We start from the raw sequence: 25,158 nt of genomic DNA on the forward strand, positions 1-25,158 counted from the left end.
CACAATGTAAACAATAAATGTTTGTTGAATAAATGCATGAATGAAACTTACTGTTTTCAAATACAGAAGTCACTTACAATATACATATATTTCTTAGAAAATACTTGTACCTTCTAAAGACTATACAGCAATCAGGTTAAACAGGTACTATAATACTGCCTAAGCAAGAAGGGGCACATCATCTAAGAAACTACTAGACCTCTAAAAGTATCTTTAAAAATGCCCTTTACAACATAAAGAACTATCAGTAGTCTAGAAGAAAAAGAAAACATAAAGAATTATCAATGTCTACATATGACTATATTAATGAGGACAGGAAAGAAAAGGGATAAGGTGGAGTTCAGTCTTCCAATACCTCCATGAAATGTGCTGATCGGAAAAATGAGCGCCAATTGAGAATAAACTTCACATAATTCATGAAATATCTTCTAAAGCCAGATTTCCAAGTTGCCAAACAAATGCACTTGGCAGGTTTCCCATGAGTTATGCACACCTATTTCTTTGCTTAGCCAACCTCTAAAACTACTAGACTTAAGAAAATCTTGAACTACCTCATTTAATATGGAACAGACATCAGTATCTACTCTAATTCTGCCATCCCCTAATATTTATCCCTTTTAGGATTGGGAGGAAGCTCTAATTCATGTCACCTCTGCAGCAGCCAAACTTCCTGCTTTGTCTGTTACTTGAGTTTTCATTTCTTACCAGAGAGAGGTATGAAGACTTAAATCCTTCCCAGGTATGTCTGAAGAGTTGGGCTTGCAGCCTTTTAGTCTGCTTTTCTTAGGAAAACTGAACAAAGAGCCATTTGCGCATTATCTTTCTCATCAATTGTGTCTTTCTTTGCATAGTTTCGACATTGTCTCTTTCCATGCTTTCTAATGGGGACCCATGCTAACAATTTGTCCAGGTGTGAGGCTGCTCATCCTACTAATTTACCATTCTGCAGGACCAGGGAATGGACCTCTCTTTCTTTGCCCCAGTCCTGACAACTACCCAAATGCAAGATCCTTATGCTGTGTATTCCACCTCCTCCCTTTTTCTCAGGGGCTTCAATTGATTTATTTCCTTTGCATTTTCCATCTCCCTCTCCACTGCATGCTTTGAGTCCCCATTCAAAACCACTATAAAATCGCCTTTTTGCAAAGGAAACAAAACACCAAAAGCCCAATTATAGAATAATTTCTCCTAAAAAAATAATAATAAAACACATGAACAACAAAACTACCTTTCCCTTCCATTTTCCTATTCTTATTAAAAGTCAAGCTGAATGATAGTTTCACTCCAGCAACTCTGTCTCCATTTCCTCACCTGCCTGTCACTCTTTAACCACCTCAAGTGGGCCTCATCCTCCAAGCTTTATAAAACCGTATTTTTGTCAAGGTAACTAATGATCTCTCTGTGGCTAAATTGACAGTTTGTGTTCCTCGTTTTCTTTTTATTGTGGTAAAAAACACAACATAAAACTACCTTCTTAACTATTTTTAAGTGTACATGCAGTTCATTAGTCATAAGTATATTCATTGTGAAATAGACCTTTAGAACATTTTTATCTTGCAAATCTTGAACTATAGCCATTGAACAACTCCTCTTCCCCGCCCCTCCCCAAACCCCTGACGACCACCACGCTACTTTCTGTTCTGTGAATCTTCTTTAATACCTCATATAGGTAGAATCGTACAGTTTTGTCTTTTTGAGTACATTCCTCATTTTACTTAGTCTTGGTATGAAACCCAGCTGAGCACTCCTTCTCTTCTCCTGTCTTCTGTACCTCAATCGTACACACTTGCCTGTCTTTAGTACTATTTTACTGGCTATTCCTAGAAGCCTGACTCACTGTCTTCCTCTTTACCTCATCCCAACAATCTTGACTTTAGTGCTGTCACGTTGAATCACTGAATAACCTGACGGCTAAATTCTTTGGCTTCTTCACTTCATTGATAATTCTTCTAAGGCTAAATCTTAGGCCTGGAATATCTCAGCCATGCACTCCAGAATTCATAGCCTCTATTTTTCATCAAAAAGAATAATACACCTAAAATCTGGATTTTAAGCACCTCTTTGTTTTGTAACTTACTCCTCTACATCTTGAGTCTATTAGCTTCTTTACTATACTGAACTGACATTTACCACGGACTCTTACCAACTAAATTAATCTTTACCAAATTCACACAATCTTAGCAGCATTTCTCTATCCATCAACCCCTGCCCCTCAGTATTTCTACACTCTTGTCAGCACTTCCTCTAAAATATACACCCATCCAACTCTCTCACTCTCCATTAATACCTCCTTGGCCTAAGCTCCTATCATCTCTTGCCTGAACTAAGGGAATTCACATAACTAGTCTGCTATGTTCATTATTTCTCCCTCACAATCAATTTTACATAGTATTCAGAGTGATCTCTTTATGATTAAAATCCTATATTGGGCTTTCTGATTAACTGGGATAAGAATCTAAATCCCTTAACACAACTTACAAGGCAAAAAATGATCTGGTTTCTGACTACCTCACTCAATCTCTCATCTCTCTCTCCTTTATTAACAATGCCCCGGGGCGCCTGGGTGGCTCAGTTGGTTGGGCTTCCGACTTCGGCTCAGGTCACGATCTCACTGGTTGTGAGTTCGAGCCCCATGTTGGGCTCTGTGCTGACAACTCAGAGACTGGAGCCTGCTTCAGATTCTGTGTGTCTCTCTGTCCCTCCCCCACTTGTGCTGTGTGTGTGTGTGTCTCAAAAATAAACATTAAAACAAAACAAAACAAACAAAATGCCCTAGTCACAGTGGATCTCTTTCAGTTCCTTAAACACACCATGCTGAATCCTGTCTCAGGGCCTTTGCACTTGCTATTCCCTCTGCCTACAGAGCCTACCTTCTCCATATTTGCATGGCTAACGCCTTCAGGTCATTCATGTTTCAACTCAAACACCTTCTTTTTCCCTAACTAGTGTCTAATGACTTCACTCCTCTCTTTCCCTCATTATACTTGTCATATTGTCCTATATTATTTCTTTACAGAATAACATCATAACATAAAATTTTATTGTTTATTTGCTTTTTTTTTGCATGTCTGCTCCATTAGACTGTAAGTCCATGACAGAACCTTGCCTCTGTTATAAACCAAGCATCTATAATAGGGAGTGGCACACAATAAGTACTTCACAAACACTTGCTGGGTTTATTATATGTGTATGTAATAAACATTAGCTGGGATCACTAAAGCCTGAGACTAAGTGAGAATGTTTGGAAAAGAAGAAGACACAGCTGTAGATTTAGGTTAAGGAAACAGTCCATATTATCAGGTGAAATCAATCACTCATATCTGCCTCTGACCCACACACCTTAATTGTCCCAGGATTTTTCAATTGACTTTCTTGGGATTACCTACGTAATTGTCAGACATTAATCCCAAGGATTAAATATGACAGGTGAGATGGTGAGATTTTACAAGTGTAGAATCAAACTATTGTTTGCTTTATAATTTTAGGAACCATATGACACGACTAACTTTTATAGGGTTTATTTTCTTCTAAAATCCCTAATATTTTTATATTTGCTTTTGATAACCTTATCCATCCCCTAACACAAATTCTCTCCCAGAAGAGCAAAATTATTTCGTCTAAACTGCACATAACCATATTAAGTTTCTTGTTCTTTTTTTCTACTACATTTGGTCCATTTTCTGGTTAAGGTATAAGTGAGCCATACCTCTCGACCTCATGATACCCACAAACTTAGGCAGCAAGCTGTAGAAGTCCTCATTCAAGTCCTCGTGCTTTAAAACAATATCCTTTGATTCAATTCCTTCAACTATTATGAATCTAAAAATTTGATAATCATTAACCTCATTAAATTCAGTGGTACCTTAAAAAGCCTTTCTTTCATGACTTGTTAAAATTAACATTTCCCACAATTTATTGAAAATGTGTTAAGTTGGCTGTGATTTGTTTCTTGAGGACTTAATTCTGGGTCTTGGCAATTCTGTCCTTTACTGAGTGCTCACTAGCAAGGCTTTACAAATGTCTCCTAGGACAGGAGGAGTTAAGATGGCGGAGAGGTATGGGGAATGGGATTTCCCTAGTCCCTCAAACCTGGCTGTACTGAGGTCAGCTTGGAACCCCAGGAAATCTATCTGTGGAGGGAGATGGCTTGGTGGCACAGAGGTGCATGTATGTGAATTGGGGAGATAAAACGGCACAGGCACAGAGGGGAGGGATCCTCTTCTGTGGAGAGACAAAAGGGAGAGAAAGAGAAGCTGTGGGTCATGGTATTGAGTAGGCCAAGGGAAGAACTTCTCCAGACCATGGAATGGGGAATGAGAAATACAGAGAGTTGCAGTCTCTACTTTGCAAACAGCCTTAGGAGCCAAAGATGGGGAGTTTTCAAAAGCGCCTGACTGCCATGTGCATGTGCCTGTGGGGGAGGGGAGCCAGCACCTGGAAGCCAGCCCCTGGGGTGCTGTAGTGATCTCAGGGGAGCACTGGGAGAGAACAGTCCCCTCCCTCAAGTACTGTGGGAAGAGGGTTTATTGCCCACACCAAGGGCAGAAGACCCTGCAGGCACCAGCGATATCAGCAGGGTGGAATGGTGCTACTCCAGAACTGGGTCCCGGTGGTGTGCGATTCTTTAAGACATTGTTGTTTGAATCCCAGCCTAGTGCCTAGAAGATGCGGGGGAGACTGTGAAGCAGGGCAAGCCAGCCACCTGTGCTGCTCTGTGAGGGCTGCCGGAAGAGTGTGGTTTGAGACACCTGGTCTGGGGGGGAGAGACGGGGGTGTTGCCATTTCTCCCCCCATCACCAACATGGTGGCACTTCAGGGAACAGGACAGCAGCCCCCAGTGGAGGCAGGACCTGATTGCACCAAACCCCACCCCTCCGTGCTGGTAACTGCTTATCTACTGGAGCGGGATTGACACTGAGTGACCCAAAGGCCTCTCCTCCAGACCGGCACAGTCCCAGGCACCAACAGACAACTGTCCTGCAGTTTTGTATGTTAGTCTGCTGTTCTTTTGTTTTCCTTTCTTTCCTTCTCTTTTCTCCTCTTTTTCTTTCTACCCTCTTCATTTTTTCCTTTGGAATCAGGCTCATAGTTTCTGATTTGAGTTTTGGTCAATTCTATGTGCGTATTTATGTTCTTTCTATCTCTGCTTTGTTTCTTTGTTTAATCAGGCATTTTCACTCTATTATTTTTACACCTTTTCTATATCTCTTTCTTCTTTATTTTCCTTTCTCTCTCTCTGGATTAAGACACATAGTTCCTTTGATCCTCTGCTTCGTCTTTTTGTTTTTGTTTTTGTCCCTTTCATTTCTCTCTTTGTATGGGATCAGGTCCCCTGCCTTTTCCTTTTTTCCTGGGTTACTTCAACAAACAAATCAAAGCACACCTGGTGTGGAAGGCATAAACAATCCACCACTACGAGTAAGGAGAAGCTCTGTACAAGAATGACCAGTGGGACAGAGCAGTCATATACACAACAACAGACTGCACACAACACACTTCAAAAACGCTTCCTGAAGTGCCAGGCCCTCTTTAATAGTGTTCTTAGGTGCAGGACACATAACAAGCTATTAAAACATGTAAAAGACAGAAACCCAGCCAAAATGATGAAATGGAAGAATTCTCCTCAAAAGAAATTCCAGGAAAAAAATGACAGCCAGAGAATTGCTCAAAAGAGACACAAACAATATATCTGAACAAGACTTTGGAATAACAGTCATAAAACTAATAGCTGGGCTTGAAAAAAGCACAGAAGACAACAGAGGATCTGTTGCTGCAGAGATCAAAGACCTAAGAAATAGTCACAACGAATTAAGAAATGCTATAAATGAGATGCAAAATAAACTAGATGCAGTGACAGCAAGGATGAAAGAACCAGAGAAGCAAAATAGGTGAAACAGAAGATAAGATTATGGGAAATGATGAAGCTGAAAAAAAGAGCGAAAGGAAATTACTAGATCACAAGGAGAGCATTACAGACCTAAGTGATACAATAAAACAAAACAATATCCGTATCACAGGAGTTCTAGAAGAAGAAGAGAGAGAAAGGGGCAGAAGGTTTATCTGAAAAAATTATAGCTGAGAACTTCCCTAATCTGGGGAAGGAGCCAGGTATCCAAGTCCAAGAGGCACAGAGAATTCCCTTCAAAATCAACAAAAACAGGTCAACACCACAACATATCATAGTGAAACTGGCACACTACAAAGAGAGAATTCTGAAAGCAGTTGGGACAAACAGCCCTTAACCTACAAGGGTAGACGTATAAAGGTAGTAGCAGACCCTTCCACTGAAACTTGGCAGGCCAGAAGGGAATGGCAGGAAATATTCAATGTGCTGAACAGGAAAAATATGCAGCAAGGCTGTCGTTCAGAATATAAGGAGAGATAAAAACTTTCTCAGGCCAACAAAAACTAACACGGTTCATGACCACTAAACCAGCCCTGCAAGATATCCTAAGGGGGTCTCTGTGTGTGGAATGCTGCAAAGACTACAAAGGACCAGAGACTAACACAAGAACAAAACCTACAGACAACACAATGACACTATATCCGTATCTTCGAATAATCACTCTGAATGTAAATGGACTAAATGCTCCACTCAACAGACATAGGGTATCAGAATGGATAAAAAAACAGGATCCATCTATATGCTGCCTACAAGAGACTCATTTTATACCTGAGGACACCTGCAGATTGAAAGTGAGGGGATGGGGAACCATCTATCATGCTACTGGATGGCAAAAGAAAGCCAGAGTAGCCATACTTGTATCAGACAGATTAGATTTTAAAACAAAGACTGTAACAAAAGATGAAGAAAGGCATTATATCATGATTGAGAGATCTATGCATCAAGAAGAGCTAACAATTGGGGCACCTGGCTAGCTCATTTGGTTAAGCATCTGACTTCGGCTCAGGTCATGATCCCACAGTCTGTGAGTTTGAGTCCCATGTCAGGCTCTGCACTGACAGCTCAGAGCCTGGAGCCTGTTTTGGATTCTGTGTCTCCCTCTCTCTGCCTCTCCCCCACTCATACTCTGTCGCTCTTGCTCTCAGAAATAAATAAAACATTTAAAGAAAGGAAGAGCTAACAATTGTAAATGTTTACACCCACAACATGTAACACCCAAATATATAAATCATTAATAACAAACATAAACGAATGTACAGATAATTGTACCATGATTGTAGGGGACTTTAATATTCTACTTAGAGCAATGGACAGATCCTCTAGGTAGAAAATCAGTAAGGGAACAATGGCTCTGAAAGACCTCTTGGACCAGATGGACTTAACAGATATATTCAGAACTTTTCATCCCAAAGCAGCAGAATACACATTCTTCTCGAGTACACATGGAACATTCTCCAAAATAGATCACATACTGGGTCACAAATCAGCCTTCAACAAGTACAAAAGATCGAGATCAGACCATGCATATTTTCAGATCACAATGTTACAGAACTTGAAATCAACCACAAGAAAAAATTTGGAAAGCTCCCAAATACATGGAGGTAAAAGAACATCCCACTAAAGAATGAATGGGTCAACGAGAAAATTAAAGAAGAAATTAAAAAATATATAGAAGCAAATGAAAATGAATACACGACAGTCCAAACCGTTTGGGATGCAGCAAAGGAAGTCCTAAGAGGAAAACACATTGCAATTCAGGTCTATCTCAAGAAGCAAGAAACGTCCCAAATACACATCCTAATCTTGCACCTAACGGAGCTATAAAGGCAGCAGCAAAGAAAGCCCAAATCCAGCAGAAAAAGAGAAATAATACAGACTAGAGCAGAAATAAATAATATAGAATCCAAAAAAAAAAAGAAAAAAAAAGAACACATTAATGAATCTAAGAGCTGGTTTTTTTAAAGAATAAACAATATTCATAAACCCCTAGCCAGACTGCTCAAAAAGAAAAGAGAGAGAACCCAAATAGGTATCAAGAATGAAAGAGGAGAGATCACAACAAACACTACAGAAATACAATTATTTGAGAATACTATGAAAAATTACATGTCAACAAACTGGACAATCTGGAAGAAATGGACAAATTCCTAGACACACTACCAAAACTCTAACAGGAAGAAAGAGAAAATTTGAACAGACATATACAGTGAAGAAATTGAATTGGTTATCAAATATCTCCTAGCAAATGAGAGTCCTGGGCCAGATGCCTTCCCAGGGGAATTCTACCAGACATTTAATAGTTAATACCTATTCTTCTCCTGTTCCAAAAAACAGAAAGAGAAGGAAAGCTTCCAGACTCATTCTATAAAGCCAGCATTACCTTGATTCCCAAACCAGACAAAGACCCCACTAAAAAGGAGAATTACAGGCCATTAATCCTGGTGAACATGGATGTAAAATTCTCAAGAAGATACTAGCAAATTGAATTCAACAGTATATTAAAAGAATTATTCACCATGATCAAGTGGAATTCATTGCTGAGCTATAGGGCTGACTCATTATTTGCAAATCAATCAAGGTGATACATCACACTAATAGAAGAAAGGATAAGAACCATATGATCCTGTCAATAGATGCAGAAAAAGCATTTGATAAAATACAGCATCCTTTCTTAATAAAAACTCTAAAGAAAGTCGGGATAGAAGGAACATATCTTAACGTCATAAAAGCCATATATGAAAGACCACAACTAATAATCACCCTCAATGGGGAAAAACTGAGAGCTTTCTCCCTCAGATCAGGAACACTACAGGGATCTCCACTCTCACCACTGCTGTTTAACATAGTATTGGAAGTCCTAGCCTCAGCAATTAGACAACAAAACAAAATAAAAGGCATCCAAATTAGCAAAGAAGAAGTCAAACTTTCACTCTTCACAGAGGACATGATACTGTACATGGAAAACCTGAAAGACTCCACCAAAAAACTGCCCGAGTGGATACATGAATTTAGCAAAGTCGCAGGATAAAAAAATCAATGCACAGAAACTGGTTGCATTTCTATACACCAAATAATGAAGTAGCAGAAAGAGGTATCAAGGAATCAATCCCATTTACAATTGCACCAAGAACCATAAAATACCTAGGAATAAACCTAACCAAAGAGATAAAAGATCTGAACGCTGAAAACTATAGAAAGCTTATGAAAGAAATTGAAGAAGACACAAAGAAATGGAAAAACATTCCATGCTCATGGATCAGAGAAACAAATAATATTAAAATGTTGATACTACCCAAAGCAATCTACACATTCAATGCAATCCTAATCAAAATAGCACCAGCATTCTTCCCAGAGCTAGAAGAAAAGACCCTGAATGGCCAAAGTATGTTGAAAAAGAAAATCAAAGCTGGAGGCATCACAATCCCGGACTTTAGCCTATATTACAAAGCTACAATCATCAAGGCAGTATGGTACTGGTACAAAACCAGACACATAGACCAATGGAATAGAACAGAGAACCCAGAAATGGACCCAAAAATATATGGCGAACTAATCTCTGACAAAGCAGAAAAGAACATCCATTGGGAAAAAAGTCTCTTTTGCAAATGGTCCTGGGAGAACTGGACAGCAACATGCAGAAGAATGAAATTGGACCACTTTTCTCACAGCATACACAAAAATAAATTCAAAATGGATGAAAGACTAACTGTGAGACAGGAAACCATCAAAATCCTACAGGAGAAAAAGCAGCAACCTCTCTGGCCTCGACTGCAGCAGCTTGTAACTCAACACAAATCTGAAGGCAAGGGAAACAAAAGTAAAAATGTACTGGGGAACATCTGGGTGGCTCAGTTGGTTGAGTGTCTGACTTCAGCTCAGGTCATGATCTCACAGTTCATGGGTTCAAGCCCTGTGTTGGGCTCTGTGCTGACAGCTCAGAGCCTGGAGCCTGCTTAAGATTCTCTGTCTCCCTCTCTCTCTGCCCCTCCCCCACTCACACTCTGTCTCTCTGTCTCTCTCAAAAATAAATTAACATTAAAAAAGAAAAAAAGAACTATTGGGACCTCACCGAAATAAAAAAACTTCTGCACAGCAAAGGAAACAATTAATAAAACTAAAAGGGAACCGACAGAATGGGAGAAGATATTTGCAAACGACATATTGGAAAAAGGGTTAGTATTAAAAATCTATAAAGAACAAACTCAACACACAAAAAACAAATAATCCAGTGAAGAAATGGGCAGAGGACGTGAATAGACACTTTTCCAAAGACGACACCCAGCTGCCAGACAGACACATGAAAAGATGCTCAACATCTTCATCATCAGGGAAATACAAATCAAAACCACATTGAGATACCACCTCACAGTGGTCATAGTGCCTAAAATTAACAACTCAGGAAACAACAGATGTTGGTAAGGATGTGAAGAAAGAGGAACCCTCTTGCACTGTTGGTGAAAATGCAAACTGGTGCAGCCACTCTGGAAAAACAGTATGGAGTTTCCTCAAAAAATTAAAAATAGAATTTACCCTATGACCAGGCAATTGCACTACTAGGAATTTATCCAAAGGACACCGGAGTTCTACTGATCCAAAGTGGCACATGCACCTCAATGTTTATAGCAGCGCTATCAACAATAGCCAAATTATGCAAAGGTCCAAACATCTATCCGCTGATGAATGGATAAAGATGAGGTGGTATATATACACAATGGAAAGCTACTCAGCAATGAAAAAGAATGAAATCTTGCCATTTGCAACAACGCGGATGGAACTGGGGGGTATTATGCTAAGTGAAGTAAGTCAGTCAGGGAAAGACAGATACCCTATGATTTCACGCATATGTGGGATTTGGAAACTTAACAAATGACCACAGGGGAAGGGAAGGAAAAATAAGGTACAGAGAGGGAGACAAACCATAAGAGACTCTTAAAAACAAGAACAGAGGGTTGATGGGGGTGGGGAATAGGGATGATGGGCATTGAGAAGGGTACTTGTTGGGATAAGCACTGGGTATTGTACGTAAGTGAGGAATCTTGAGAATCTAAAAAAAAAAGCCTCCCAGATTTTTTTCCACGTGACCTCAAGTTCAAACTAGTTTATAGTTCCGAAGTTTTTATCTTTTTTGAAAATCAGTACTACATTTACCTGTTCAAGTCTTCTATTTTCTTTCCTACTCTCCAGGACTTATTTTTATGCATATAGCATTACTCAGCAAATCTCATCTGTAAGTTGTCTCAATACTTGAGTGATAAATCATTGAGAAAAACAAGACTACCAAGAGCTCACCTAGAATCCCTTTCCTTTTTTTTAATGTTATTTATTTTGAGAGACAGAGAGAGCAGGGGAGGGGGAGGGAGAAGAGAGAGAGAATTCCAAGCAGGCTCCGTGCTGTCAGTGCAGAGCCCAACATGGGGCTCGAACTCACGAACCGTAAGATCATGACCTGAGCAGAAATCAAGAGTTGGATGCTCAACCAACTGAACTACCCATATGCCTCTAGAATCCCTTACTACCTGAAACTTTAATTCCCTCCGAAATGTAAATAAACCTAAACTTTTTTTCAGTATTTATCTCTGATTTTTGTTTGCTTGTTTGTATCTTTTGACAATGGGCATTTGTTAATTTACAGAAACCCTAGAAAACATCACTTTTTTATCTCTTGAATTAATGTCTGGCTGTTTTAAATTTATATTTAAATAATTTATTTCTACTTCTATTTATACTGTATTTATATTTAAGTGGTATTTGTGTGTGTGAATGTACATTTTCTTAACATGCATGAGGTACTGTTTCACTATCTCTGCTAATAGATTTACCGATTTTCATAAGAAACCTTAGATTCCATTGTGGTAAACAAAGGATAACTTTGTGGCAAGTTTGTTTAAAAGCGTTACTTCTCATGGCACCTGGGTAGTTCAGTCAGTTAAGTGTCTGGCTCTTGAGGCTCAAGTCTTGGTTTCATGGTTCATGAAATTGAGCCCCTCGACAGGTTCTGTGCCAGCTGACACCACAGAGCATGCTTGGGATTCCCTCTCTCTCTCTCTCTCGGTCTCTCTGCCTCTCCCCCACTTATTCTCTCTCTCTCTCTCTCTCTCTCTGTCTCAAAGTAAATAAAAACATTTAATACAAAAATAAATAAAAGCTTTACTTCTCATTAATATCTTTCAGAAACTCATTCTCAATAGTTTTTAAAAACTTTTTTTAATGTTCATTTATTTTTGAGAGAGACAGAGAGACAGAACGTGAGTGGGGGAAGGGCAGTGAGAGAGGGAGATACAGAATATGAAGCAGGCTCCAGGTTCTGAGCTGTCAGCACAGAGCCCAATGAGGAGCTCGAACTCGTGAACCACAAGTTCATGACCTGAGCCGAAGTCAGACGCTTAACTGACTGAACCACCCAAGCACCCCTGCCACGAGTTTTTTCTTATGAATTACTAGGATATTGGGAAAAAGAATAAAGTACATGAAAAGACAAAATAAATATGTACCTCTAACTCAAAAAATTGCACAGATTTCATCTTAGTTTTAACACGCTCTATTCAAAGAAATAAATACAGACTCTTCATGAGTAATTAATTAGGTGTGACTGGAAGATGAATACCTATCACCAAGTTGGCCAAGCAGCAGCATTCAACATACACCTGTTCGTAGTCATAAAATAGAGAAAAATGAAAGGAGAGACATAGTTGAGACTGCTTTTAAGATTTAATTTGAAATCAGAGCTCTTTAATTTGACTAAGAAATGGAAAATTAAGATGTCTAAATATCCATACCTATATTTTATACATTATGTTATACATTATTTCAATTTTCTTTTATAAAATCATACTATCATAAAAAATACAACTTCACGTAAGGATAGAAAAATGTGGTCTTCTGGATCTTTCAACATGACTAAAATATGTAAAATTGAATAGCGACCAAGGATAGACAATTAAGCCTTCCATCATGGATGAAGACAGCCTATTATCAAAGTATCAAATTAATTTAAGTTGTGTCATTTTTTGAAATTAAAAAGTAAACTGCAGGAGGAGCCTTCAATAGTACTGACTTTTAGTCGAGAAGTTACGTTCCTTTTACTTTCGAGTTTAATTCAATAAAATAATTTTGTTGTATAATCTCCCTCTCTAAAAGTGAAGCAGAAAGATTTATCCAAATAGAATTGTTAGAGAAGTACTGGTGGGCTGATAAAACTTCTAAGGAACTTAATGCATTCAATTCTACCCAGAATGTAAATAAACCACAACTTTTTCAGTATTTACCTCTGGATTTGGATGATTTTTGTTTGCTCATTTATATCCTTCGACAACGAACATATGGACTATGAAAGAATTTTTGTGTATTACAAATACTCATTTTTATTTCTTTAAAAACTTTATAAGTGGTAGTCTTCCCAAATTATTTTTGGAAAACGTACACAAGTATTTCCATAATTAAACAGAGAAATGAACAATTTGTGTGTGAAAATACATAGAGTAGACAGAAACTATTGTTTCTTGCTTCAGTGATCTTAAAGTACCAGTCTCACAAGGAACTGAAGTGTAGTAATTACTTATATTCAATAGGTGGCGACCTTTACATTATACAGCAGTCACCAAACCAGCATTTGCATAGGACAGTATAATCCACCAGTAGAAAATGAAGAGAGAAATTACAAATGTTCCATATTTTGCAATAGACAAAAATTAGTGTTTGGTTATATACTCATTTTTTTAAACCTATGGACTATTTTCTAGGTTGATGAACATACTTTGCAGTAATGTATATGATGGTCTCAGCTAAAAGATTTTATCTGGCTGTTATTATTTTTATTTTCTAAAATTAGACTCTGTTGTGGAAGCCTTTGCGTTGTGTATTTTTGAGCAAATCCACCTGTTAATTCTTACACTTCATAAAAATATGCGGGAATATGAGAACTAGGGAATGATTCCTGATTTCTTTGCATAGGTTATGAAGAATAATAGTATTAGATAATTTACTGAAATGACATGTGTCTTAAAAAGGATATGTAACAGAGGGGCCTGGGTGGTTCAGTCAGTTAAGCATCTGACCCTTGGTTTCTTTCGGCTCAGGTCATGATGTCAGGGTTCGTGGGTTGGAGCCCCACATGAGCCTCTATGATGACAGTGAGGAACCTGCCTGGGATTCTCTCTCTCTCCCTCTCACTCTACCCCTCCTCTGCTCACACTCTCTCTCTCTCTCAAAAATGAATAAACCTTGGGGGAGGGGGGGGAGGATATGTTACAGGAGTCCAGTATATTTGTGAAAGAGCAACTGAAGGAAGACAAGGCTCAGGTCAGCAAACTGTGTTTCTTCACTAATCTAGTTTATGTGGGTTACAGGAACATCTGTGCACAAACTAAAATTTTTTAAAAACCTGCTGTAAAAAGAGTATGTTTGGAAATAATTATGAATTTTTTTGCTATATTCTCAACGAATGTACAAAGATAGGTTTCTATCCAAGAAGTAACTTAATATCTGTTCTGATGACCTTTAGCTAGAAAGCATATGGATATGACTTAGTGCTATGGGACAGCTTATACATAACAGGATTCTCCCCCTAGTACTGTTTCAGCTTTGTGAAATGTAACCAGTGACTGGAGTTTGGACTATTTTCCTTCCAAAGGGAGAGGCAGTTACTCCTCCCTCCTCTGAGTCTCTGAAAATTAGAAATCTATATCACACATTATTCTTAACCATAATATATGAAAAATCAGAACCTACCATCACTTAAGCAAGGGAGATAAAAGAATGGTAAAAGTATGTGTTGATCATGATAATTTTATACATCTTTCTGCTAACTAAAATGCTGTTTTTTATTTCTTTTTATAGACCTATATAAGCATGAACATCTTAAAACTACTTATTAGATAAATATTTTACTATATAGTAGAAACCAAAAAAATGGGGAGATCAAGAAAATCACCCTTTAACTTAAGATAAACTGTATGGTGCCTGACACAATGATGTATTTTAGGTATATATGTTTTTTTAAAGTTATCTTCCAATGAAATTTTCTATGGCCTCCCATAATTCTCTACTATGGTAAGCCACATATTATTAAGAGTTTTCCATTTATTAATATGTTGCTAATAACAGAGCTGTTGCTTCTTTTCAGTTGATATTGTAGACTAGACTCTCAACTTCAAACTTCTTCATTTCCTTAGGAATGATAAAATTCTGTCTATTGGTTTTTCCAGTCAGAGGACTAAGCATTTCATATATGCATTTCTAAAATGAGTCATGTATTGTCTTATCACAGGAGTCACTGAACTATTCATGCTGAAACAGATCAAAAACACAAAGGAAGAGGGATTAAGACACAAATGTTCATTTAAATTTAAAAAGTACCTTCCACAACATTTATCTAACAGATAACACCAGGGGGAAAGCATCAACTCTCGCCAATCAGACTGCCCAAGGTAGAATTCTTTCAAGCAATTTAGTTTTGATTCCACTTTACCTACAATACAGATATTAATGTCTTGATTTTTTATAAAAATCTGATTTGTATTCAGTTAAAAGTTATGTACACCACACTCTTAACGATTTCCCTAAAATTCAAGAATTAGGAAATTGGAGAATATGCATTTATGTTAGGAACCATTCGTTAGTGCTAACTTGTGCCAAATATGGTGGGGACACTGTAACTCTTGTGTTCAAAGAGCTCATATTCCAGTTAGGTATACAGGGCATGGAGACAAACAGCTGTTACCCAAAACAGAAAAAGAGACACTACAACAGAGATAACAACAATCCTTCAAACCACATCCAAGTCAGTGACCCTACTTAAGAATAACCTTTTTTTTAAGATGCTAATCTGTCAAATCAGTATTAGTATAGAAATGCAGCTGGTATGTATTATGGACTGAATTGTTCCCCCCCTCCCAAATTTGTATGTTGAAGCCCTAACCCTCCATTGTGACAGTAGTTTGATACAGGGCCTTTAAGAAGGTACTTAAGGTTAAAGGAGTTCTTAACACTGGGGTCCTAATCCGAGAAGACTAGTATCGTTATTGAAAGAGGAGACACCAGAGCTCTCTCTCTGTGTGTCCACAGAAAAAAGGCCATGTGAGGACACCGTGAGAAGGTGGTCACCTGCAAGCCAGACAGAAGAGCCTCACCAGAAATCTACCCTGGTGGCACCTTCGTCTTGGACTTCTAATTTCTAAAATTGTTAGAAAATAAATTTCTGTCATTTAAGTTACCTACTCTGTGCTATCTTGTTGTGGCAGCCTGAGCTAATCCAGTATATTTCTAACTTAAGAATTAATTTGCCAGACATGAATCTTACAATCCTAACACCTACTTTCAAATTGCATTTGTATATTTTCTGTATTTGTATACTTATATATTTATATTTATATATACATTTTTGTTAAATATCTATTTATATATTGAATGTATAGATCTTACTTACATAGTCACAGTTACATCTAGAAAGATATACCATGCCTACCGGAATGACTTTTCCTTCCAATTTTTATTATTATACTAAGACTCTTGTCTTCAAAGAGCTCGTAGTCTAGCTGAAGATTTCTGACACACAGACAAATACCCGTAATACAAATTAGGAACGGAGTGGTAGAAATTAAAGAGTATATTACTTCAGAAAGAAGATTACTGTCACTATGGAGAGTGGAGGTGGTACACTGTGGGTGAGTTTGTGTGGCTGGAATTATAGGAAGGAATAAGAAAATCTTGGGAGAGCGAGGAATTGCCCTCAGCCCGGTCATTCTCACTGGCACACCACAGGCATTTGGGGAAGGACCACACTTCATTCGGTGAAATTATTCAGAGCATTACACAGTTTAGCATCCTCAGTCCCCCACTAGCATCCTCCTGATCTTGGAAGATCTGTACTATCCCCCTACACGTTCCCAAAGGCAACTCAGCAGGAATATCTCCCTCAGGAGAAAACAGAAGGTAAACTTTTAAGGGTGTGAAGAAAAGAGCAGAGGTATTCAAATAAAATGTATTAAGTAATTGATTATTAAATGGCTAATATATTTTATTCTAAAATGTTACACATGGAAAATTATAACATACAAAATTGTTATTTTATTAAGTGTTGCTTGCCAGTTACAAGAGTTTATTACATTTACTCAGAGTTCATCCTAACTTTCTACTTTGAAGCTTTTCATTGATTCATATACCCTTGACTATATTTGACGTCTAAATAGCCTCACCTATTCATTATTTCCAGAATGCTTCTGATCACCAAATAAACATCCTTCACTCAAGGCAAAGAAATTTACCCTGGTTTTTTTTGTTGTTGTTATTTATTTTGAGAGAGAGCATGCACAAGCTGGGGGAGGGGCAGAGAGAGAGAGAGTCCCAAGCAGGCTCCGTGTTGTCAGTGCAGAGAGCCCGATGTGAGCCTCTATTCCATGAACGCTGAGATCATGACTTGAGCTGAAATCGAGTCAGACACTTAACCGACTGAGCCACCCAGTCGCCCCAATGTATCTCTTTTTGATTTCCATACACCTTGCAGGCTGCCCTAACCTGATCTTTCACTTTAATGATTTCCCTAAATGCTGTTTGTGATCTGGTTGAAAATTCAAGGGATTAGAAGCAACAAAGACAGAAAGAATGAAGGGAAGATGAGAATAAGAAGTGAGAAGAACCCATGCAAGTCAGGTCCAAATTGGGATTTGCAATCTAGAATGACCCTTCCAGGTTGTCCCTACCTGGGCTGAAACGACCAGGCTTTTCACTCCCCCCATTCCTTCCAGGCAGCTCACTGCATGTATGCAGCTCATGAAGCTGTGGCTTTGGACGAAGGGGCATCTGCAGCTGAGGTGACATGTGAAGGGGCTGATGAATGAAGGCTGTCTGCCCCCCGCCCCCCACACACGGACACACACAGACACACACAGACACACACACACACACACACACACACACACACACACAGCAGCAGCAGCAGCAGCAGCAGCAGCAGCAGCAGCAGCGGTTATCAAGTCCTCTACTGAAGCAGTATCTGGAAGGGCTTCATAGAGTCCACCACTGACTCGAACTTCCTATTTTAAAGTGGAAACTCAGGGGTAGAAACTAGTGAGTTACAAATCGGGAGTCTCAAATTCAGAATTTATCATTCCTTGCTTCCTACTATCCTGGAGTACTGATGTCTATTTTGGAAAGAATGAGCAAGGAATTACTTGGTTTAAGTAATTTTCTTGAGTGGGTAAACAAAAAGGAATGAGTTCAAACAATTCTTGGTAAATTTTATAGACAGAACTAAACTGTCAAATCCATCACTAAACTATGAATAAAGTATTACATGTCTAATTTCTTTTTTTTTTTTTTAAAGGTTATTTTTGAGAGAGAGAGAGCGTGTGCACAAGCAAGCAGGGGAGGGGCAGAGAGAGAATCCCAATCTGTGCTAACAGCACAGAGCCTGATGCGGAGCTCAATCTCACAAACTCCAAGATCATGACTTGAGCTGAAACCAAGAGTTGGACACTTAACTGACTGAGCCACCCAGGTGCCACGATACAGGTCTAATTTCTGTATGTTGGAAGTTTTGTTTTTTAGTGCCTTTATGTGTGTTTTATAGCTGTTCCCTACAAATATGTTACCAACATATACTATAATAATGCCTCCTTTTCATAAGTCTTCAGTGGGTCTAATGGGAAAAGCATTAAATTGATACCTATGCTGAGAGCAGCACGAATAAGTGAATGTACTTTATTTAGCTTTGATAAACCTTTGACATACCACCTTGGTTCTTTATTTTTAAATCTGTCTTGAAAGTAGTTAGACAGAAGACAACCTCCCATTCCATATGCTGTGGACAGTATGGAGAATGTAAGTTATACGCATATGTATGACATTTTTATATCATGCTTCCGGTCACATACCACATTTTGGCTACACTGTCCTTTCCGTTCTGTGTAATTGCCACACTCCTGCTCGCCTCAGGGTTTCCACACTCGTTTCGTCTGCCTTGAACGGTGACCCCAAGTCATCACGTGGCTGACTCTTTTTCCTCTCTCAGGTGATGGCATTAACATCATCTCCTCAGAGATCCACACAACCTAAGTAATCCCACCCTAAGCCAAATTTCCTTTATACGAATTTATCTTAGTAACACAATTATCTCAGATCACTTTATTTATATATTTATCTGTTACTCATTATTTAATCTCTAGTTCATCAGTGCCTGCCATTTAAGTATTCAGTAATTATTTGTGTGAAAGAATAACTCAGGCAATAAATGAATATTTGTGATTTATATGATTTTAAATACACATCGGAAGTGCAACAATTATGAACTTTTTCATTTGGGGAAATCAATTCACCCAAATTTCTGAATAAATCTGAATAAAAGATGGGATGGCTACTCTCTATCTTAATATCACAATTTTTATTAAATAAGCTCCCTACAATATTTTTATCTCAGTCTTCCAAAAGGGCATAATGATGTACAAAATGAGTATATTTCCGTTTCCACAAACAATATATTTTTCAAGGGAACAAAAATATTCACTCTGTGGGTAACATTCCATCTTGTAACTGGTAAAACCTTGTAAAAACGTTGAAAATTCTTAACTTTCAAATTTTACATTAAAAACAAGCCTATGATAAAGAAACTCTGTATCAGAGAGACAAACAAAAACAAGCTATAAATTAGGTCACCAGACTTACAATAATATTTTTGCAAGGAGCTTTTACAATATTTGGCTAGCTTTTAAGCTAGGAATATAAGATGTCCCAGAAGATTAACTGAACACAGGAATTCAACCTCTGATGGGGTCAAATGGAATGTCTTTTGTGATCCTGACTGAACACTCACACTCATACTCAAATACAGATCCTTCACTTATCTAAGTGTATGCTTTCAATGAGACATTACTTTTTTTTTAATTAGTAAGGTATTAAATTCTTATTTCCAATTGTACTTATTTCAAGGTATAAAGTTCTATACATGCTCTCCTGCCTTTATTAGGAAGAAATTCTTTTATTTACTTAAAACTCTCATCTAGTTGCACTCTCTCTCAACTCTGGTGTTGGAAATTTGGCTCCTGGTGGGAAATACCTTGTCTATTCCACCATTTATTTTCATGAGAATTTGATTCCACCTACTTTCAAATATCATCTTTTGAGATGAATGAGAAGTATTAGGTATAAGAAGCCTGGTCTAAGAAGGTCTATTTCCGTACAGAGGCCAGAGACATAGTAATAATGGATTGATGTTAGGGCCATAAAATCACAAGCAGTATCTGAAGAAGAACTGCTACAGTAAAAGAAAGACACCTTAGCATATTATGAAGTACAGTGGAAATGAGCACAGGTTTATAAATCTTAGAATTATTTTTAAGTACACTTGGTGTGCTAAATTTTAAATAGTAATCACTAACCGAAATTAATGTTAGTTTCTCCAAATTATCAGGCAGTTGACCTAGTCTATGATGATATCAAAGCAAAACAAAAAAACAAAAAAACAAAAACCTGGAAAAATAAAAATGCCCTGAATGGGGGTGCCTGCCTGGCTCCATGGGTATACAGCATGCAACTCTTGATCTCAGGGTTGTGAGTTCAAGTCCCACATTGGGTATAGAGCTTACTTATAACTAATCTTGTTACTCACGTAAGACATTATGTTAAATAACATGACAATTCAGATACAAAAAAAAAAAAAAAAAAAATACAGGGCTTTATCATATTCCACACTCATTTTAGCAGCCTCGCAAAATTAAAAATGTTTTCTGAATGAAATGTCAAGAGAATTATTTATTTTATGTAAGTGGTAGTGTAACAAGTCTTAGATGACACGATTACTAGCTTCATGGAAACAGAAAACAATTACAAAGCTAAGTTAAAGGCAACTTTATTACAGTACTTTTCCAAACTACAAAATGCATTTATTATTGAATGTATGACTAATATATAATACATTATATTACAAAACAGAAAGCATTTCTGGTCAGATGTTAGCTTGCATGTATTGCCCAAAACATAGTTTCCTAGGAACAGCAGGAACACACAATTGTTTATTTATCACTCAGTAAAATACTTCTCTGATGTCACATAAAGAATCATTCATAACTTATTTTATGTTCATTTAAAAACAAAGCAAAATTATCTTTTCTATTTCTTACTAGTTAATGCCTGGAAATTGTTTATACCCTAAAAACATCCACCAGTTTAGAAATATTTCCTTTGGTAACAAGGAGGATTTTTGAAACTAACCAAACCAAAAGAACACTCTATTTCCCCATTGCAAGTAGGGGCAGAATTCTCTGCTTTCCTGTAATAGGAGCCAAATTTGGGCCTCCTCCTCTTCAGAGCTATCCTGAGTACCTGCTTTAAAAAAAATACCCAAATCTACAACAAACTATTCTAATACAGTCTTCTCTGTTTTCTCTTATCTTCTGACATTTGCTTAGGAGTAATTTACAACCCACGTTGAACATTATGTAATAATGAATTTAAAAGTAATCTTAGGAAATGTAGTAACATAAAGGAAGTATTTTCCAAATTAGACAAGGACATTATTTGCTCATCTGTCTCTGCTTCACACAACCAACCAAATTCAACTTACAGAAAGAATTCCTTTTCCAAGGTCACTACCCTAGTAACAATGGACACCGATGGAAATCCACCGAACAGATCCAGTCCCTTAATTTGCTCTCTTGGTTTAACATTTGTGAGCTACTGATTAGCACAAAACAAATTCATCTTCCTCTTTTTCACAACAGCAAGAAATGGTTAGAAAAGTATAGAAAAGGTTTCTATTTTTTTTTTTTTTGTAAGGCAAATTTAATACAGATTTTGCTATGAGGTTGGAAAAAAAGAAAAACTGAATGAAAAGGTATGTGCTGGCTGCTTGGGGCAGGGGGCAAGACTCATAAATCACTGTACGTTAAGAGCACGTGCTGAAACTTCATGGTGCCAGTCACGTAATTTTGTGTATTTGGGACTAAAGACGTGAAGGGGTATCTTTTCCCTGTGGAAATAAAAGAAGAAAAGAGAAGAAGAGAAAAGTGATAGAAGAGTCATAAGAAAGAGAAAGAAAAAGTTTCTACACTTAGATCATCATGCAGAAAACATGCTTTATAAAAGCTTAATTTCATATAGCTGTTTTATTTAATAGCAAAGATTTTAAGAGTAGAACATTTTAATAAATGCAGACATTAATCTATAGAGCCCTCCTGGAAACATCCACTTTTATGCCCAAAATGAAATTACGACAAAACACATAAAACTCATTCACAGAGATCTGTAGTGTTAGCAAAGCATCCCCAAATATACTCCTCTGCCCACTTATTTCTATACTAAAGGAAATTAACCTTACACATGAAATCCAGAAATATCTACTAATTTAAAAGTCCGTAAGTTTTCTAAGTCCCACATTTAAGTCCCATAAAAGACACCGAAGTTAAATGCTTAGCTTCTAGCTGCAAACACAAAACGACATACCATTACACTTGAAACTATGAAAAAACAAATTGAGACCATTCAGGAAAGGAAAGCATTCAATTTACCAAAAAAATGGACAACTTACTTTGCCTTCTTTGTATTTTCAGTTTCCGATTCTTTCACTGAAATATAATAAGCAACATCCAATATTAATTTACTTTTTTAACTTGAAAAATCATTTAAGCAATTACCTGTACCCATCAATACCAAATGGTCAAGTTGCACAGAGCCACTAAAAAACATTCGAATCATGCTGTCACCAGCTATACTATAGTCATTGCTGCTACTACTGCCAACACTTTGCAGCGTGACCTTCCTGGGCTGGCTTCTTATTTACATCACCCATATTATGCATGGCATAGTTTAAGTGTAAACTGCCTCAGGAAAATTACTGTTTCCCAATAATTGCCCATCTGTCCGAATGCTATTCTCTATGGCAGAGAACATTCACCTATCAGAATCCCTAGGTATTCACTTACGATGTTCAGTCCCAGTGATTTGGGCGAGGATTCGGAAAGAGCGAGACTGAGTTGTTCCAGTCCTCGGACGCCAGTCTTCAGTGTCCTCCATCAGTCTCTTCTTGCTGGCATCACTGTGAGTCGGTATGTGATAAAACTCCGTATTGCGCTCCACGATGTGTTTTCTTGGTGGACTAAGGTTAAGAGGGAAAGAAAGAATTAAACACTTTTAAATTATGTTAAGGATAAAATATCCTCTGCCAAATAATTTGTAATTAATACATTCAATATCAATGTTCTTTTTTATATCTTATGCTTTTCCAAGTGCATTCAGCCTCAATTTTCTTAAAAAAGCATCCTTCTAAACTAGAGTAGACCCGCTTTATCTTTAACTAGTTAAAAAAAAAAAAAGGTATTCACATGTTAACACAATATTCAAGAGAAGGGTTACCGTTTAGGTGGAGTTTTCCTTTTAATTGACAGAAGAAGGCAGCAGAAGAGAGATTCCATGCATAAAGAAAAGGGAAAGAATAAGAAAATAAGGAAAATAATGAGAACTGAATAGTCTACAGTAGTTAAAAAATTTTTTGAAATTACTTGTATTGTTCTTATATCTATCTTATGCCTAACAAAACACAGATATGGACTGTATTCATTCACAACCACCGTTAAATATCAATAGGTTGCAAAAATGTATTGGTTTTTACAAAATTAAATGAAAAATCTTCACTAGGCCCGGGAACTAAGAATGGTTTAGTACAGGCTAAGACAGCAATTCCAAAATTTCCAATTTTGAAAAGGGTCAGAACTGTTACTTTCTACAGTTTTCTCATTCCTGTGTATAGATAACCCTCATCCTGAATAAAGTTGTGTGCGGGGTCAGCACAGAGAATAAGAAGTGTAGTATATCAGAAACCAATGAAATATTTATCAAAACACCAAGATGTAAATCTTGGCTCTGTGACTTTTTTAGATATGTGATTTTGGACAAGTGAATCTCACTGAGCTTATTTTTTTTCCTTTATCAGATAAGAATATCACATACAAAGTAGCACTGTTCTGAGCATTAAATGAAATAATAAATGTGAAAGGGATTTTGTACACTACAGGGCTCAAGAAGTTTGAGTTTGTTAAGAACATTCATTTTTCTATGAACAAAGCATAAATATTAAGGAATTTATAATATATATTAACATCCTAACCTAAGATCTACTGAAGGTAATGAACACTACGTTCTCTTCCTCTACCCACCCCCCACCCCCAAATATGACAAATGCAAACCTTTGGAGTCTATGAGTGTCATTTCAGGAGAGAAAAAGGAGCCCAAGTCTCGACTAGCAGACTAAGATTTGAGAAGAGAAAGGGCTCAGAGTGTCAGATGTGGGTGGCAACATCTGCTGGGTGTAACTCGCTGCTCGAAAATCACAGTACTGTCAGAGTGCCACTTGACTGTTGTCATTTGAATAGTCACACTATCAAAACTGTCTCAGTACACTGAAAGAATTTCTGCCCAGTGAAGAACATGATAAGATTAATATGAACAATGGCTTTAGAAACAGATAATAGTTTCAAGCACTACATTCTTCACTTAGTGTGTGTTTTGTGCAAGTCATTTAACTTCTCTAAATCTCAATTTTACTCATCTGAGAAAGGGGGATTGTATCCTTAAAGAGTTGTTTTGAAGAATGAATAAGTAGACAGTGTATGTCAAGTGTTTTCCAAAGTACCTAATGCATAGGAACAATCACATAATGTGTTTTCTTTCAGGATTAGTAAAAACATCATTTGCGATGCATATTCTAAGATTATGGGTCATCAGCTTACATAAAAAAGAATCAATAATATTTACACATAAAATCAGTAACATTTATAGTTTATGGTAGAATTCTAAGATTCTGTAAGTGAAATATCTAATATTTTACTAATTACTAATTTACGTTTACTTTGTTTTAAACAAGACCTAATCCTTTTTAAAACAGAATTTTAAAAAATTAGAATAGGCAAAGAGCACTTCATAAACACACTGTATTTGGAAGATATAATTTCTAAACAGACAACACTTTATCTCATGCAATTACGTGAAAAATTTTATGTTTAGCTATGAAACTTACAGTTTAAACTTCTCTATAATTAGTTAGTGAATGCAGTTTACTCTTAAGTGGTGCCAGTTTCCAGTATAAAACTCTTTTATTTTCTACAAAAGATTTGGTCTATAAAAATACAAAACAATAGTGTCAAGCTAAGAATAAGTACACTAAGAATAATAAAATGACACCACTTAAGAACACTTCTTAGCCATGACATACTTGCAGGAAGCATGGTACACCTTAGACTCTGATATTCACCACGGCTTAAGGCCTTGTG

General features: G+C 37.3%; 1 protein-coding gene across 16 annotated transcripts in view; it reads right to left on the reverse strand.

Annotated features, from left to right (window-relative positions):
* Window positions 1-25,158, reverse strand: part of PDLIM5 (PDZ and LIM domain 5) — a 221,788-nt gene that overhangs the window by 65,727 nt on the left and 130,903 nt on the right. For 10 of the 16 annotated variants that reach the window (XM_019464010.2, XM_019463992.2, XM_019464020.2 and 7 more), the window contains 3 exons: window positions 23,246-23,263; window positions 22,816-22,988; window positions 22,422-22,458 (listed from right to left, as the gene is read on the reverse strand). In XM_019464010.2, the coding sequence (XP_019319555.1) occupies window positions 22,422-22,458; window positions 22,816-22,988; window positions 23,246-23,263 (228 nt within the window). Of the gene's footprint in view, window positions 1-20,728; window positions 21,864-22,421; window positions 22,459-22,815; window positions 22,989-23,245; window positions 23,264-25,158 lie in introns of those variants that run through there. The other 6 variants (XM_019464027.2, XM_019464072.2, XM_019464112.2 and 3 more) reach the window with 2 other exon arrangements.

The sequence above is a fragment of the Panthera pardus genome, unplaced genomic scaffold (genome assembly GCF_024362965.1).
Source record: "Panthera pardus isolate Hobbes unplaced genomic scaffold, ASM2436296v1 HiC_scaffold_13, whole genome shotgun sequence".
Lineage (NCBI taxonomy): Eukaryota > Metazoa > Chordata > Mammalia > Carnivora > Felidae > Panthera > Panthera pardus.